Below are 18,013 nucleotides of genomic sequence, written 5' to 3'. Positions count from 1 at the left end.
GTCCTTAAGCAATCTAAACATGTGAAAGGTTTCACTTTCTCCTGCCCTTTAGGTAAATAGGACTATTGAGCTGGTAATGGAAATAATGGGATTTAACTGTAGGCAAGGCATTTAGCTGGTGTGAGACTCTAACTTTTCCTACTAGCATAAGGACTGCCAAAGTTAAAAATAGTGGTCACCCAATTACTGTGGGTCCCTGAGTGCCTACCCACACAGATGTTCAGTATGAGTAATAAATAAACTGTCATTGTTTATATGACCATGGTTTGGAAGAGAGTCCATTATCTTGCCTGTCCTTACTGATACAGCTGTGATGTGACTGTAGTAAGTTAGAGTGGGATTCAATTAAAATTTCAGCATTTTATTACTTAAGTAGTATTATGCATACACATACATTTTCATTTTTCTCTATTATATTTATTTTTCAAAACATTTACAGGGGCAGGCATTTGGTGTAGTAATTAAGAAAGTACTTGGGATGCCCACATTTCATATCAGAATTCCTGGTTTCACATCCAAGCTCCACTCCCAATTTCATCTTCCTGTTAACGCACATCCCAAAAGTCAGCAGGCGATAGCTCAGGTAGCTGGAGACCTGCCAGCCCCATGAGAAAACTCTCTCTCTCTCTCTCTCTCTCTCTCTGTCTTCCTTTCAAACAAAATACGTAACTAAATAAACATTGGAAAAAATAAAATATTTATGGGAGAATAGCCAAATGAAATATTAGGTAGATCTAATTTTTTTAAAAAATGCTAAGAAGTGGGTTGTGTTTGTGCTTGGCAGTGAAGAATGCTTATGGTTTTGGAATTCGCGTTTCCAACATACTTTAGAACTTTATTCTACTTTCTCCTTCTTTTCATTCTTTCATCCAGTGCTTTCCTTCCCTTCCTCACACTGTCCCCTGAACTCCAAAGAGCTCAGAGTACGCACTGTTGTGCATCATGAGGCAGTACAACCTACCCATGGCAGTCTGTGGTAAACTACTGAAACTGAGTCCACAGCCCTATTTTAAAGATCATTTCTTCCTGAATTCTGTGCCTCTGGCAAGCAGAGAATCTATTTCTAGACTCCTTCTACAGCAGAAAGGATACATTTCTGACACATTCATAATACAAGAGTCAGACGACAATGAGAATGAATAAACTACAAGTATACAAAACAGCTTGATTTAAACTCATAAAACTATGCTAAGCAAAAGCGCCAAACACAAAATAATATACATGATAGTTTTCCATATTTATATCAAGCTCAGGAACAGGCAAATCAACTCTATGGTATGAGATGAAGAGTAATATTAACCCTTGATGTTAGGGTGTCTAGAAGGAGCATGAGGAAGACTTTAGGTTTAAATAGTGGTTTTTTTAAAAGATTTATTTTATTTATTTGAAAGAGTTAGAGAGAGATGTAGAGACAAAGAGTCTTCCATCTGCTGGTTCACTCCCCATATGGCTGCAACGGCTGGAGCTGTGCCAATCTGAAGCCAGGAGGCCAGGAGCTTCTTCCGGGTCTTGGGTACAGGGGCCCAAGGATTTGTGCCATCCTCCAATGCTTTCCCAGGCCATTAGCAGGGAACTGGGCTGGAAGTGGAGCATCCAGGATTTGAACCAGCACCCATATGGGATGCCAGCACTGCAGGCAAGGGCTTTAACAACTGTGCCACAGACTGGCCCCTTTATAGTGTTTTTATTCTATTTCATTTAGATTTATTTATTTGAAAGGCATAGTTACAGATAGAAAGGGAGAGACACACAGAAGCCAGGAGCTAGGAACTCCATCCAGGTTTCCCACAAGTGGCAGGGACCCAAGTACCTGAGCCATCATCTGCTGCTTCCAAGGCACATTAGCAGGAACTTAGAACCAGAAGCAGAAGCAGGACCCTATCTCAGGTATTCTGATAGGAGATGTGGTGTCCCAACCAGAGGCTTAACCTGCTATCCCACAACACCCACTCCAGTAAACTTCTTATTAACAAATACTTATGTAATATATTTTCCTACAGCAAAACTACCTACCTACCTACATCTTGCTCAAACAGTATTTTACTAGAGAGACGAGTAATGATTCCTAAACAAAAAGTTAAAAGGTAAGAAAAAAAAATTTGTATCACTTTCTAACAAAGATAGTTGTGCATAGGACCTAAATGGAAACGCTTTCATAGGGGCTGGTTGAGCCATTGCCTGTGATGCCAACATCCTATATGGGAGCACTGGTTTGAGACCCAGCTGCTCAGCTCTCCAGCTCACTGCTAATGAACCTGGGAAGGCAGGAGAAGATGGCACAAGTACCTGGGCCCCTGCTACCCATGTGGGAGACTTAGTTGGAGTTTCAGGCTCCTGGTTCTGGCCTGGCCTAACCCAGACTGTCACAGTCACTTGGGAAGTGAACCAGCAGCACATGGGATATCACTTTTTTTCTTTCTTCTTCTTCTTCTTCTTTTTTTTTTTTTTTAAAGATGTATTTATTTAGTTTAAAGTCAGAGTTACACAGAGAGAGGAGAGGCAGAGAGAAAGAGAGGTCTTTCATCCATTGGTTCACTCCCCAACTGGCTACAATGGCTGAAGCTGTATTGATCCGAAGCCAGGAGCCAGGAGATTTTTCAGGGTCTCCCATGTGGCTGCAGGGGCCCAAGGACGTGGGCCATCTTCTGCTGCTTTCCCAGGCCATAGCAGAGAGCTAAATCACAAGTGGAGCAGCTGGGACTCCAACTGGCACTCATATGGGACGCCAGCACCGCGGGTGGCGGCTTTACCCACTAAGCCACAGTGCCGGCCCTGGGACATCACTTTCGTTCTGTCTCTCTCCCACTTTCTCTATCACTCTGCCTTTCAAGTGAAGTAAATCTCATTAAAAAAAAAAAAAAAAAAAGGGCCGGCGCCGCGGCTCACTAGGCTAATCCTCCACCTTGCGGTGCCGGCACACCGGGTTCTAGTCCCGGTTGGGGCGCTGGATTCTGTCCCGGTTGCCCCTCTTCCAGGCCAGCTCTCTGCTGTGGCCCGGGAGTGCAGTGGAGGATGGCCCAGGTGCTTGGGCCCTGCACCCCATGGGAGACCAGGAAAAGCACCTGGCTCCTGGCTCCTGCCACCGGATCAGCGCGGTGCGCCGGCCGCAGCGTGCCGGCCGCGGCAGCCATTGGAGGGTGAACCAACGGCAAAGGAAGACCTTTCTCTCTGTCTCTCTCTTTCACTGTCCACTCTGCCTGTCAAAAAAAAAAAAAAAAAAAAAAAAAAGAGAGAGAGAGAGAGAGAAAGGATTTCATAGACACACAATATTATTCTAATATTGATTACATTTAAGTATTTTAAAGATGCATTATTAGGAGCTTTGGTTTTACTGAGGAAGTTACTTATTCTACCCTTCCCTCTTTCAAATCCAGCCAGTGTTATCAGAACCTTAAAGTTCTTTGTTCAGGATTCTTAGGAGACAATATGTGTAAAAGAAACAAGTTGAAAATGTCACATACAGGAAAGAGGAAATGGAAAAGAAAATATTCAGATAGAAGTCAAAACATCATGTCACACCCACCAAACAAGATGCCAGAACACACCCAAGGATCAGTGGACAAAAGAGAAAGAAAGACTAAACTGGAGTTCTTTACTCCTGCCTTTCAAGAGGCCACAAAAGCTACCTGTTAAATACATGTGAGGGCAACTGAAGAGAAAGTATTTCCTCCCTTGAACTTGGGGCTGTGCATATGAGGATTCCCTTTTTGCTAATGGACTCCATTCTGCATTAGAGCCTAATTAAAACATAATTGAGGGGCCAGTGTTGTGGCGCAGCGGGTTAAAGCCCTGGCCTGAAGCATCGACATCCCATATGGGTGCCGGTTCTAGTCCCGGCTGCCCTTCTTCTGATCCAGCTCTCTGCTATGGCCTGGGAAAGCAGTAGAAGATGGCCCAAGTCCTTGGGCCCCTATACCCATGTGGGAGACCCAGAAGAAGCTCCTGGCTCCTGGTTTCGGATCGGTGCAGCTCCAGCCGTTGCGGACATCTGGGGAGTAAACAAGCGGATGGAAGACCTCTCCCTGTCTCTACCTCTCTGTAACTCTTGTCTTTCAAATAAATAAAATAAATCTTTAAACAAAAACATAATTGAGGGAAACAAACCATGACCATCACTACAGAAATACTATGACTGTATGTGAAGATCATAGTAGTAATCACTGAATTCTTGGAATAAATAATTTCCATTTCTACTTACACAACTGCATTCAACCCCACAGTCAAACCAGTGATTTGAATTAAGTAGAAAGGTATTTTGAAGCCCAAAAAGATGTGGTAAACTAGAGAGTGGAAAAATACTTGCTTTGGCCACAGACCATTCAACTGGGTCGGGTTACTGAAGGGGCCAATGCTGCGAATTTCCGTGTTAGCAGATCATCTAAAATAGCTTGCTTCAGTTGAGGACTAAATGTTCTTAAATATGTTTAGGTTTCCCAAAGTTTAAATCTGCTGTCAGTTCATTTAGGCTGTGGCCATTACCTTGCTTTCTACAAAAAACTTAATGAATTATCTGTCCCTGCAAAGAATTTGTGATTCTGAAAGAATTTTAAATCTATACTAGGAAAGGCCTGAGGTGCTTCATGTAACAGGGTTTGTGGCAAAGGCTGACTTCTTAGAAACTACTGTCTCAACATGTTTTGCATTTGAGGAGCAATAAAATTCCATATATGGAATAAGACCTGAAAGCACACAACCCACAAACCTGTTGCCAGGTGCAAGATTCACGGTGTTCCAAGTGACCCCATGGAAGCAGCTACAGCTAGGTGGCAATGCTGTCCACTTCTGCTCGCTCATACTTCGAGCCCGCAGAAGGGTTCAGGAAGGGCATTTGGCTTTCTGGTGAAGATGCTGGTTAAGACGCCCATGTCCCGCACTGGAATAGCTGGGTTTGATCCAGCTCTGGCTCCTGATTCCAGCTTTCTGCTAATGCAGACCCTGGGAGGCACAAGTGATTGCTCAAGTAGCTAGGTTCCTGTTACCCATGCAGCAGACCTGGATGGTGTGCCTGGCTTCCGGCTTCAGGCCAGCCCGGATCTGCCATTGTGGGCACTTGGGGAGTAAAACAGCACTCTCTCTCAAATAAATAAAATATAAAAAAGAAGAGTTCTTAGCAGTTTCTAGCTTATAAATGATATTAAGGGAAGTATTTCCATAAATAACACATTCCTATTGCATTAAAAAAAAAAAAAAAAAAAAAAAAACAACAGTTCCCAACCATTGGTTAGTCCCTAGATCCTAGGTGCCTAAAATGGCCAGGGATGGGCCAGGTCTAAGCCAGAAGCCTGGAACTCAATCCAGGACTCCCATGTAGGTGGCAGAGACCCACCAATTTGAGCCATTACTTGCATGCCTCCCAGGGCATACATTAACTGAAATTCCAAGTGGAGCCAGGACTCAATCCCCCAGGTACTCTGATATGGGATGCAGGCAACCGAATCATTTCCTTAGCCACTAAGTCAAACACTAAGTCAAACACCTGCCCCTACGCCTGCTTTCTTCGAGAGTATTGAGATGAAGCCAGGAACTCAATCTGCGTCTCCCACATAGGTGGCAGAAACTCAATCACCTGAACCATCACCGCTGCCTCCCAGATATTTCTTTGTTTCCTGGAACCAACTTTTATGGTTATTAATATTCCCATCATTTTAAAATACCGTAGGTATCATAATATTCTTTTCCTTTTTACAATTATTTTTAAAGATTTTTTAAAAATTTATTTTAAAGACAGAGTTACAGAGACAGAGAGAGTTCTTCAAACCACTGGGTTGCTCCCTAAATGGCTGTAATGGCCAGGGCTGAGCCAGGCCAAAGCCAAAAGCCAGGAGCTTCATCTAGGTCTTCCATGTGGGTGGCAGGAGCCCAACCACTTGGGCCATTTTCTGCTGCCTTTCCAGGTGCATTATCAGGAAGTTCAATTAGAAGCACAATATCCAAGACTTTAAGGAACACTCAGCATCACAAGCAGCAGCTTAACCCACTGCACTACAATGCCAGCCCCCATTTCTTCCTTTAGAACAGTGACTCAAGGCTGGCATTGTGGCATAGCTTAAGCTGCTGCCTACAATGCCAGCATCCCATTGTACTGCCTGCTCTGCTTACCATCAAGATACCTGCTAATGTGCCTGGGAAAGCAGCAGAAGACAGTCCAAGTGCTTGGGCCCCTGCACCCATGTGGTAGACCCAGAAGAAGCTCCTGGCTCCTGGCTTTGGACTGGGGACTATCCCAGTTGAGGACATTTTGGGAATGAACCAGTGGATGGAAGATTGATTTGTCTTTCTCTCTCTCTGTCTCTTCCTATCTCTCTAGCTCTGCCTTTCACATAAATTAAGAAAAAAAATTTCAAAAAACAAAAAACAAAACAGTGACTCAGTTTTCCACTTCAGTGTCTCCAGGGATCAAACGCTTGTGCTAGAAAGAGAAGTTCACTGCAGTAGTTTCTCCACAGTAACAAATGTTTGTGTGCAAAGGCAGGAGTAGCTCCCCTGGCATGCATCACCCACTTTCAGCTTCTTGAAATGAATCTTCCTCTCTATCCCATTGCCGCCCCACTCCCTCCAAGGTTATCACCTCTGCTTGGATTCCTCTTCCCTCCAACAGCTGAAGTCCCCCACCTTTGGTCTTTCCTCTTTGTACTGCATGCAGTGCATCCACGGCCGCCAGCCCCAAATTCTGTTCCCATCATGTCACTTCCTGGCTCAAAAACAGATTGCATCAGTTCCCCACCCTTTTTATCTCCTCAACCTCTCCCCACTCTCTCGGCCTTTTCTCCTGGCTTTACAAACATGTCCCAATTCTTTCTCATTTAAAACAAAACAAAATTAAAACGACCACAAAAGTGAAACTTTCCTTGGACGCTTCCTTCAACCCCAGTTCCCACCTTTGCTTCTTTTGCTTTGCTGAGAAGCTTCCCAGATAGTCTTCCCTCACTCTGATGCCAACAAGATTGGCCTCTCATTACGGAATCCAGTGCACGTTTTAACTCTCAGTTTCTTTGGCTTTGCTGATCATTCCCTCCTCGAAACTCCTGCCTGTCTGGTCACCACTGCACCAGCTGCACCCCCACTTCTGGACCATTTCCTTTCCAGACTCCTGTCCCTCCACTCAGGCTTTAGTGTGAGGGGTGTGCAGAGTACTGTCCGGCTCTGCTTCTCTTTTAAAACTTGTGCTGTGCTCTGTTGATGACTTCATCCACATTCACGGCTTCAGTTACCACTTCTACACAGACATCTCATAAATCTTCACCTCAGTTCTCACGTTTCTCTTGACTACAGACCTGTACTTTCAACCAGGATGTCACAGAGGTAACCCAAATGCAACATGCCCCAAACTAACTCAAACAACTGCTTCCTCTTTGTTCATTTTTGCTTCACTGACATCCAGTTTCCTAAGCCAGAAATCTAGGAGTTATCCTCCACTTTTTTTCTAAGATTGCAAAAATTTAGACTTGCTTCCATCTCATTATTTGTCAGGTTCATACCACCCTATTTAGTCCCCCAATTTTTTTTTCTGTTTTATAAAGATTTATTTACTTATTTATTTGAAAGGCAGAATTACAGAGAGAGAGATCAACTTTCCATCTGCAGGTTCACTCCCCAAATGGAAGCAATGGCCAGAGCTGGGCCAAGGTGAAGTCAGGAACCAGGAGCTTCCTCTGGGTCTCTCACGTGGGCGCAGGCCAACTTCCTCTGCTTTCCCGGACTTATTAGAAGGGAGCTGGCTCAGAAATGGAGCAGCCATGACCTGCAAAAGCAGTAGAATATGGCTCAAGTCCTTGGGCCCCTGCACCTGCATGGGAGACCTGAAAGATCTTAGCTCCTGGCTTAGCATCAGCCCAGCTCCGGCCATCACAGCCATCTGGTGAGTGAACCAGTGGATGGAAGACCTCTCTCTCCCTCTCTGCCTCTCTGTAACTCTTGCACTTCAGCAACTTCCTAGGCCTCAAATTTATTGACAGTCATAATTCTTTAGAATGTGACAAAGGGCTCCTAATTGGAGAAGAAATGTCTCTACATTTTGGTTATTGTTTGCCTTGTCAGAATTATTTTCTATCTGTGATATCCTTGTGCAAATCGTTAAGCCACTTGATCCTTTTGTGAAGATTAATTTCACTAAAAGTAGATAATATAACACAAATCCACTCAACCAGGCTCTGGTAAACTGCAACCAGCCGCAACTTGATAATAGCGGACAAATTAGCAAGGTCACCACCACTGACTCCTCTGCTCTGGGAAGCATCCACTCTTCCCTTGTGACATCACTTGGTATACCAAGTATATAAAAGCACATTTTATAAGACTGAGTGAACCAGTGCTAATTACATGCTTAATATTAATAAGGCTCAATTTCTCCTTTGTTACAGTTGAAAAAGTAAATATAAAGTACACTCAGAGATCATTGCTTCGCATATACACAAGGCCCTTGATGATCTCACCTCTACCACACACTGACTGGTCTCTTGGCACACACTTCCCATACCTTATGCTTTACTTCCCTCAACACACCAGCCCTCTGACATGCTGTCTCATCTGTACTTCTACCTCAGCTTCCAGGGCAATGCATTCTCATCTCTATTAAAGCACTCATCAGAACCCACTATAACTGTTCTCTCACTAGCCTAAGGGGCAGGGATTACTCCCAGCTTGGGATTCCCAGCATTTACCACCATACCTTGTTTGCAGAGTGCACTTAATAAATGTTGACTGTCTAAAGACTTTCAAGGTCTTGCGTAATCTGGTTCCAATGTACCTGGCCAACTTTATTCTCCTCCTTCAAATGCGTAGCAATCAGCCACTATCTTCATGTCAGTTGTCTGTTTTTTTTTTTTTTTTTTTTTTTTTTTAAGATTTATTTACTTGAAAGGCAGAGTTACAGAGAGGCAGAGAGAAAAAAGAAGTCTTCCAAAAACTGATTCACTTCCCAAATGGCTGCAACAGCTGGAGCTGGGCCTATCCGAAGCCAGGAGCCTGAGGTTCTTCCGGGTCTCCCATGTGGGTGCAGGGCCCAAGGGCCTGGGCCATCCTCCTCTGCCTTTCCAGGCACACCAGTAGGGAGCTGGACTGGAAGTGGAGCAGCGGGTTCTCGAACCAGCACCCATATAGGATGCAGGCACTGCAGGTGGTGGCTTTACCAGCTATGCCACAGCGCTGGCCCCTGTCATGCTCGTTTTGTCCTTTGCTTGAACTATCCCCTCAACTTGGTCTTTCATCTAAAGAGAAGCAGCCTGATCTTCAAGGCCTCAGATCAGATTCTGCTATCTCCATGAAGTCATACTTCACCTCTTCTATCCCCCTAGTGAAACATTCCCTTCAGAGAATTCTTGCAGAGTCCGACATGTTTTACAATTATTCTTTATGTTCCACATTTCACTCTAAATTCTTGGATATGAGGGCTCATCTTCAATTTCCTTTGCACAATGACCTCCCACAGCGCACTGTAACATGATGGGATACAGGAGATGCTAAAAGATCTAACTGACTGGTTGTTGGTGGCATGGTACAGGAAAGAAAGCACTGTACTGGGTTTTAATCCAAGTTCCACCACTAATTTGTCAGGTGGTCTTTTTTTTTTTTTTTTAAGAGTTATTTATATGAAAGGCAGAGTTACAGAGAGAGAGAGAGAGAGAGAGAGAGAGAGAGAGAGAGAGAAGACACACACACAGAGAATCTTCCACCCATTGGTTCACTCCCCAAAAGGTTGCAGTGGTTGGGATTGTACCAGACTGAAGTCAGGAGCCAGGAGCTTCATTCGAGTCTCCCACATGGGTGCAAGGGCCCAAGGATTAGGCTATCTTCCGCTGTTCTCCCAGGCGCATTAGCAGGGAGCTAAATCAGAAGTGGAGCACACAGGACTTGAATGGGTGCCTGTATGGGATTCTAGCATCTCAGGTGGTGGCTTTACCTGCTATACCACAATGCCAGCCCCTGTTAGGTGGTCTTAATCATGTCTCTTAACTTCTCTAGTTGCTAATTCTTTATGTATAGGGTGAGAATTCACAACTTTTAAAGATTCATGAAAGATTTTCTCTTGTTCCTAAGAATTAAAGAAAATCTGAGACCTTCAGTAATTCATTTAACTTTAGTGAACTCATTTTAAATATCTGCACAACAAAGATAAACAACCTATCTCAAAGGACTGCATATAGATCTAGTGAGAAAACACTCACAGAAATGCATACAGATAATAATGTATCATGTTTCAAAAAGGCTAGACAAAAGAATTTGGAACGTTTTTACCACAAAGAAATGATAAATGAGGAGACAGATATGCCTATCCTGGTATGAAATTATACAACATATACATATACCAAAACATTACATGGTACTCCATAATATGTACATTTTTATTTGTCAATTAAAAAGACAAATGCAAACAAGCAGTGCTGTTTGGTGTTCAGTTAAGATAGTGGGCAAACCAAGCCGGAAACAATCCTTGAATAGTCAGCATAGAACACCAGAAAACTGTTCCATAGCCATAGGAACATGTGTCTTTTATAAACAAGACACATACTTGATCACAAAGTAATTTTTGAAAGGGAAAGACTAGACGGCAGGGAATGAATATACATCAGCTGAAGCCTGGGTATGTTTCCTAAAGGTGTTCTTAGAATGTTCACAGCTACTGTGTATTAGAATCAATCAACTTCTCATATTTTGGAAATAACTTGGAGGGCATATCATAACATCAAGGCGACTCTGTAAGAATCTGGTTACAGGGGCTGGAGCCGTGGCTCACTTGGTTAATCCTCCGCCTGCAGCACCGCCATCCCATATGGGCACCGGATTCTAGTACTGGTTGCTCCTCTTCCAGTCCAGCTCTCTGCTGTGGCCTGGGAGTGCAGTGGAGGATGACCCAAGTGCTTGGGCCCTTACACTCGTATTGAAGACCAGGAAGAAGCACCTGGCTCCTAGCTTTGGGTCGGCACAGCGCCAGCCGTAGCAGCCATTTGGGGGGTGAATCAATGGAAGGGAAGGAAGACCTTTCTCTCTGTCTCTCTCACTGTCTATAACTCTGTCAAATAAATTAAAAAAAAAAAAAAAAGAATCTGGTTACAAAGGCAGCTTCTCATAAACATGTTTAATCATTCAAGTGAAACATAAAGAGGCTAATTAAAAAAAAGAGAAGCACAAAAACACAAACAGTCAATAATTTAGTTGCTCTTTAAGAGACAGGCTATAAAGCCAAAGAAAATGTTAAATGTTTTCCCTAGGAAACTAGTTCAATATACAATGAAGAAAGGGAAGCAGTGGAAATCCAAACCAGCTTCTTTAACTTAGCAGCCTAATAATATCAGTAATATTTGTTTAAAGTCTCCTGACATAGAAGGTCACATTATATGAAACACTCAGAATCTCAAATCATTCCAAATACAAAAATCACCGAGGCCTCGCAGAGGGAAAAAAATGGATATAGGAAAAAAAAAAGTTATTATGACTTTCCAATAATAGTCCAGTGACAACTCCTTCAAAAGTATGGATCTTTACTCAGATCTCAAGCTGGATACTTTATACCATCTTCCCAAACCTCCTCTGGAAAACTTTTCAACACGTAGTCTAACTCATATTTATTTAGTCAGCTTCATGGCCTTAAAAATATAAATTCTAGAAATCTCTTGGACTTATAACACAAAAGGACACAGAAATTCCATGTATAACATCTGACAGATGAGCAGAATTACCCCTTTATGCTAACAATCTGCATTATTAATAGAAAGGCTACTTATTCTGCATGACCTAATACCAATGTTAACAAGTACTAGCCCAAACTGTGAGTGCATACTTAATGACAACTTTTAAGGTTCTGAGAAGTAAATGTGAAAGGAAGTGAAAACTATAAAGGAGAGGAAACTAAATGCAAAATTAAGGAATAAAAACACCAGTATATGTAAGAAATAGTAGAAAAACAGGAAAACAAAATTAAATAATATTGGGTGCCATAATCTTTTTTTTTTTTTTTTTTTTGACAGGCAGAGTGGACAGTGAGAGAGAGAGAGAGACAGAGAGAAAGGTCTTCCTTTGCTGTTGGTTCACCCTCCAATGGCCGCCGCGGCCGGCGCACCGCGCTGATCCAATGGCAGGAGCCAGGAGCCAGGTGCTTTTCCTGGTCTCCCATGGGGTGCAGGACCCAAGCACCTGGGCCATCCTCCACTGCACTCCCTGGCCACAGCAGAGAGCTGGCCTGGAAGAGGGGCAACCGGGACAGAATCCGGCGCCCCGACCGGGACTAGAACCCGGTGTGCCGGCGCCGCTAGGCGGAGGATTAGCCTAGTGAGCCGCGGCGCCGGCCCTGGGTGCCATAATCTTGCACCTAAGACATACAAACTCATTCTTAACCTGTTCACAGAAAACAATTTTTAGCATGCATTTCTTTTCACTAAAACGAGGCTTGGATTTTATTTAAACGATTTGCTATCAGGGCTCTGTGACAGGGCCCTGTTGTTAATTTAGGGTGTACCCAGTGCTGCTTGCCTCACCCAGACTTTCCTTGCTGCTGTTGGATACATACATTGTCAAGTGAGTAACAACGCTTTGAGGGAGGTATTAACACCATCCTGGTATTTCGAGGAAGCTGAGCTTGAGCAAGATTAAGTAACTTGCCTAGGGGTTACAAACCACTGGCCAGAAACCTGCTTCTGACCACAAAGCCCTGGCTCCTATTCGACCCCTGCTGGATACAGCACCGTCTCGGTGTCTTGCACTTCTGTGTCTTTACTGGACCCACTGCTCCCTTCTTAGGAGAAGGCTCAGCTTCAACTTCCAGGCACCCACAACCTCCCACTAGGAGCTACTCCCATCGAGAACCCATATACACCTCCCCCTCCTTTATGCTGTGTCCTCTCCAGACTTCACTGTAACAGTTCTTTATTTGTCTGCATTCTCTCACCACCAACCTGCCCCTGCCTTCTCTCCCTCTTACCCCTCCCCTTCAACTCTGAACTTCCTGAGGGCAAGAATCCGGTATCTGCAATGTCTCTAGCCCGTGAGGAAAGCTGAATAAACATGAAAGAGTGAAAGAGTGAGCAATCCTTACAAATCCCTGAGATAAAATAGAACCCTTGAGCTCTGTTCCCTCACCCCAGGCAAACAGAGACTACATAGCTGTCCTTGGCATGGGGGTGGCAAGAGCATGCCTGAAATGCCCTGCCACACCCCAAAAGGGCATCACTGACTTCTAAGGCAGCTAACAGAAGGAGAGTGGAGCTTAAAAACTTGAAGGACTAAGAATAAAATCTGTCTCTTAAAAATAGCCCACGTGGATGGGACAGCGGCTCTGAGACTTAAACAATGTTTGACTGATTCACTCAAACCATGGTTTGTGTTTGTGTGTGATTTTGCATATTTTGAGTAATTCTATTTTTATACGCCTTGGTTTAAGAATTCAGCATAAACCCACCATACTGACTTCCCCATACCTAGAGACAGAAATTATAAGAAAAAGAGGGCAGATTGGTGCCTCCTCACACAGGGCACCCAAATGTAAGAAAAACAGAGAAGAGACAGAATACAAACTCACAGCCAGGCCGAATTTATTCAGAGAAAACAAATCTGCAGAGGTGGGCAACCAACTGCCAGTGCACACACAGACTGAACACGTGGCAGAGGGCCCAGACCCTAGGGGCTGGGCCTTTTTATGTCTTAGGTGGGCTATGTCTCTGTTCCATCAGAAACTGCTTGTCTTATACAAAATGGGAAAATAAAATAGTCTACATATTAGGTGAAAAGGCATTTAATAAGTATATTAATTATACTGCAATCTATAAACACTCTTGCTAAAACCACATGTAGCCTAGTTTAGACTAATGAATACTGAGAAGAATTTACTAAGTGGTTTTCATTTTACTAGTATGAATTTCAAGTTCAAACTACATCTAAATAAAAACCATTGTTTTGGTTTTTGCAATACAGAGTAAGAGGTTGAACTGTTTGCCTAGTTCCAGTGAGTACTACATAAATAGCACTAAATTCAATATTGTGGTTCTAAGAATTTATAACCAAATGCTTAGCTAGGCTCATTTTAAGATACATATTTAGGATGATTTTTTTACACACAACCGACCATTCTGCTCCTTTTATTAATTCGAATTTCCAAACTGTGTCTAGCCCCACCTCCAAATGAGATATAAATAAAATTTATAAATAGGGCATTAAAAAGGTGGGACACTGGAATTTCACAACTAGAGCACATTTTAAATCATTTACTTGCAAACTTAATATTTTTTCCAAATCTTTGCAAGCAGATCTGTAAAAAAGCAAAAGTCATTTTGCCAAAGTTAAGACTCGATTTGTCGACTGGTCCCCCTCATCCCAGCCTTCCCCCGCTCTCTTACACTGCCAAATATATCCTCCTGACTAATCTCTGCCAGTACACGTCCATCACTTCCTCAGAGACCCAGCGCAAAACTCAGACACTTGAAAGGGTCCTCCCTGACCAATCGCACTTCCATTAATGATCTGCTGACTTCGCATTCCTGTGGCATTCCTATATAGTTTGCACCACAAAATTAAAAAGTTGATTTTTTTTCTCCCCCAAAGTTCAGCATTTTTCTATTATTTCCCCAACCAGAGACCAAACAGGGACAGGAACGTCATTTTTCCTCTCTTCCACGCAGTCAACAACACACGCTTCTCAAGGACTGAATCAACAGTTCAATTTTTGAGGGAAGCAACTGACTTCTCATTTACAATTTCGTGTAAAAATACCAAGTCCAACATCCATGAAGCCGGAGAGAATTCATTCTGCCCTAGCTCCATAAACGCATCATCAAAAGCTCCAACCTATAGATCACACACAGACCGAAGACTGTTTAAACGCTGTTTTGTGCTTTGCCATTTCAAGTCGCTTCGACAAAGCCTAATAGTCTCGGAACAGCACGCCTGTGAGCGCTAGGAAGCTGGCAGCGCTCTCTTGCAAAAGGGGCAAAACTCTGGTTGGCAGTGAGTGTTGAAACACGTGAGCCTCCACGGTTAAACAAGGCTCATTAACCACACAAGACTTGCTGCTTCAGCTCTCCGGCTTCAATGGAGTTCTGTGATCTCCGCCGGTTATTGTTGAGAGCCAACGATGGGTTAAATTCCCATAAATTAACTAACGTTTTGGTGGCTTGCCCAAGCACAACTGCTGGCATCGATGGAGCTGGGTTTTATTTTTATTTCTTTAATAGACCCGCCCGCCCAGGGGAGCCCGGAGGTGAGAGCCGAAAGCGCCAGGCCGGCACTTCTGAGCGGGCACACACGCAGAGCTGCGGAGTCGCCGCGTCGGGTCCCGCCGCAGCTCTTAGCGCCAGCTTAGCGCCGCCGCCTTCGGCTCCATCTCCGCCGAGTAGTCCTGCCCAGGGGCTGCAAGCCACACGTCGGCGGCGGCCGGCCCAACTTTTCCTGCAAGCAGCATCAGCTTTTCGACACTCAAGAGTCCCAGGACACCGGCTCCGAGGGATAGGAGGAGGGGCTGGGTCAACCTTGCCAAGGGGGCAGAAACAAAGTGAGCGCCGGACGGCGCAGCCCGGCCGGGCCCAGGCCGCCCCCGCCCGCCCGCCCGCCCGGACAGCCGGCCCCGCTCACCCTCCAGCAGCACCTCCTTGCCCGCGCGCTTCAGCGCCTGCACGGCCTGGTCGTGGGTGGCCTGGCGCAGGTCCGTGCCGTTCACCGACAGGATGGCGTCGCCCAGCCGCAGAGCCCGGCTCTGGTCGGCCGCCAGCCCCGGGAAGATCTTGGAGATGAGGATCGGCATCCGGTTCTCGCGGCCGCCCTTGATGCTGATGCCCAGGCCGCCCGCCTCCTGCTTCACCACCCGCACCCGGCGCACGGGCGGCGACGCGCCCGCCTCGCCCGCGGGGCTCCGCGGCGGCGCCGGCGGGCTCGGGGACCCCAGGCCGCGGCTCGGGCTCCCAGGCAGCGAGTCGCCGGCGCCGCCGCCGTTCGGGAGGCCGTTGAAGGCGGCCGCTGCCGGCCCCAGAGCGGGCTCGGGGTCGGCTCCCGCGGCGTCACCGGTCAGGCTCAGGCTCTCCCCGCTCAGCTCGGCCACCACTCGGACCCAGCGCTCCCTCAGGAGCAGCTCCACCAGCCCCGCTTTAGTGGCCCGCGTCCACACCGCCATGGCCGGCCCCGCTCCCGCCGCCGCAGCTACCCTCATTCCAGTCAGGCAGCCTCAGCGCTTCCCCCTTCCCGCCCGAGGGGGCGGGCCCGGCCCCTCCCCCGCGGCGATGCATTATTCATGAGGGACACGCCCACCTCCCGGGCGGGGCGGGGCGAGGCCGGCGGAGCGGCTTCCGGGAGGTTAAGAGGCTGTCCTGCGCCTTACAGCTCCTGGGACGTGGGTAGCCCCCGGTGGGGGGTAGGGGAGGCTCCATCTCACACTCTCCTCCCATTGCGTTCCCTACAGGCCCCCAAACTGCTGACCTCTCCCGCGCAATGCACGGGAGCTGCGTAGGCACAGAAAGTAAAAGCAGCTTGGAGAAGCACCTTGCAAGCCTGCCAGACTAAGTGGCACGTTCATTCTTGCTCTGGTTTACTCTGTTCGTGTGAGCTGTGCACTCGGGCCCCTTCTGTGGCGCTGGCCATAAGCTGAATCAAATATACCACACCTGAAGCTTGCGGTCTGGTGGGGAAGGAAAATGCAGAGCCAACCCAACGAGCTGTGATACTATGTGGTTAAGTGATGTATAGAAAACTCCCCCGGAGCAGACTAAAAAGGGCCTCCGTTTGGTCCCGGGGTCCGCATCACAGAGGCTGACAATGGAGGGTGATAGCTGGAGCAGATGGAACAGCATATGCATGGTCTAGAGGCATGATTCCAAGACGGTGTCACCCTGCTTCGTAATCACCCGTTTTCTTGCCTGTAATTAGAGGGGGACGCTGTCTTCTTAAGTCCTGGGGCCATACCAGGCGGGCTTCAAAGATGTTTGCACAATGTATCAGCCAGGCTTCTCCAGAGCAACACTTCAGTAGGATATACAGACACACTAGAGATTCATCCTGAGGAACTGTCCCTAGACGGCGACCCCGAGTACCAGGATCTGCCACTGCAAACTAGAGCCCCAGGGAAGTTGATGGTGCGGTTCCAATCCCACCACTGAGCACCTGGAAACCAATGCTGTAAGGCTGAGACGGCAGGCCCCCAGAACGGGGTGGGGCCTGGAGGTGTGGTTTCAGTGTTGGTCTAAGAAATAGGGGCAGGAAACCGTGAGGAACTAAGCAAGCCCCAGCTCCGGCAGTGTGCATGCACCCTCCCTCTGTTCTGTTCAGGCCCTCACCTGATTGGAGGATACCTGCCCACATTGCTAAGGGGAATCTTTATTCAGTTCAGCACTCACACACTAATCTGTTCCAGAAACACCCACACAGACACACCCAGAAATAATGTTCCGCCAGCCATCCAGGCATCCCTTAGCTCAGTCAAGTTGACACATAAACGTAATCATCGCACATGGGTACTCAGGAAGATGACAGAATTCCAATGTGAAGAGAGCACAGGCTCAGTGGGTGTGTCTGGATTTGAATGTGAAAAGCCTCATATCAAATATCCAGGAATTTGGACCTGACTTTGTAGAGGGGACTGTCCTATCCTAGAGGCCATGGTCTCGTGTTGGGGCAAGTACAGATGGGCAGCCTCAGGAACTGTAATGCAAACTTTGGACTCTGAGGGCCCAGAAACACACTGCTGAAATCGGAAACTCTCGGGAAATTTATGAGGTCAAGATGTTCTTTAACTTTCCTTCAGCAGCAAAAGCAAAATCCCTACTCTCATTTAGGCAGCAACAGGCTGTGAGAACAGCAGTGTGCAGCCGTCCCTGTAAAGGGCATTGGTTTCTTGCTTGTTCAGGATGTACACGTTGAGGCTCGTAGGCCATAGCCATGCATCATTCTGCAAGTGCACGTGCATGTGCAAGCAGAAGCTTACAAAGAGCTTCCTGCACCAGGAGTTAAACAGTATAAATAGAGACTCGGAAGCATCCAGAGTCCAGATGAAGAATTAAAGATGAGAAAAGTACCTTACCAAAGAAATCATGATGACAGAATC

General features: G+C 46.2%; 1 protein-coding gene across 2 annotated transcripts in view; it reads right to left on the bottom strand.

Annotated features, from left to right (window-relative positions):
• Positions 1 to 16,178, bottom strand: part of SNTB2 (syntrophin beta 2) — a 118,287-nt gene extending 102,109 nt beyond the window's left edge. Inside the window, exon 1 of one of the 2 annotated variants that reach the window (XM_051847240.2) lies at positions 15,556 to 16,178. In XM_051847240.2, the coding sequence (XP_051703200.1) occupies positions 15,556 to 16,126 (571 nt within the window). In that variant the 5' untranslated portion in view covers positions 16,127 to 16,178. The remainder of the gene's footprint in view (positions 1 to 15,555) is intronic. The other variant, XM_051847241.2, reaches the window with a different exon arrangement.
• Between the last annotated feature and the right edge of the window lie 1,835 nt (positions 16,179 to 18,013).

This window comes from Oryctolagus cuniculus, chromosome 18, assembly GCF_964237555.1.
Source record: "Oryctolagus cuniculus chromosome 18, mOryCun1.1, whole genome shotgun sequence".
In the NCBI taxonomy this organism is placed as follows: domain Eukaryota; kingdom Metazoa; phylum Chordata; class Mammalia; order Lagomorpha; family Leporidae; genus Oryctolagus; species Oryctolagus cuniculus.
The sequence above is the reverse complement of the archived record's forward strand: the minus strand, read 5'-3'. Positions and strand labels throughout refer to the sequence as shown.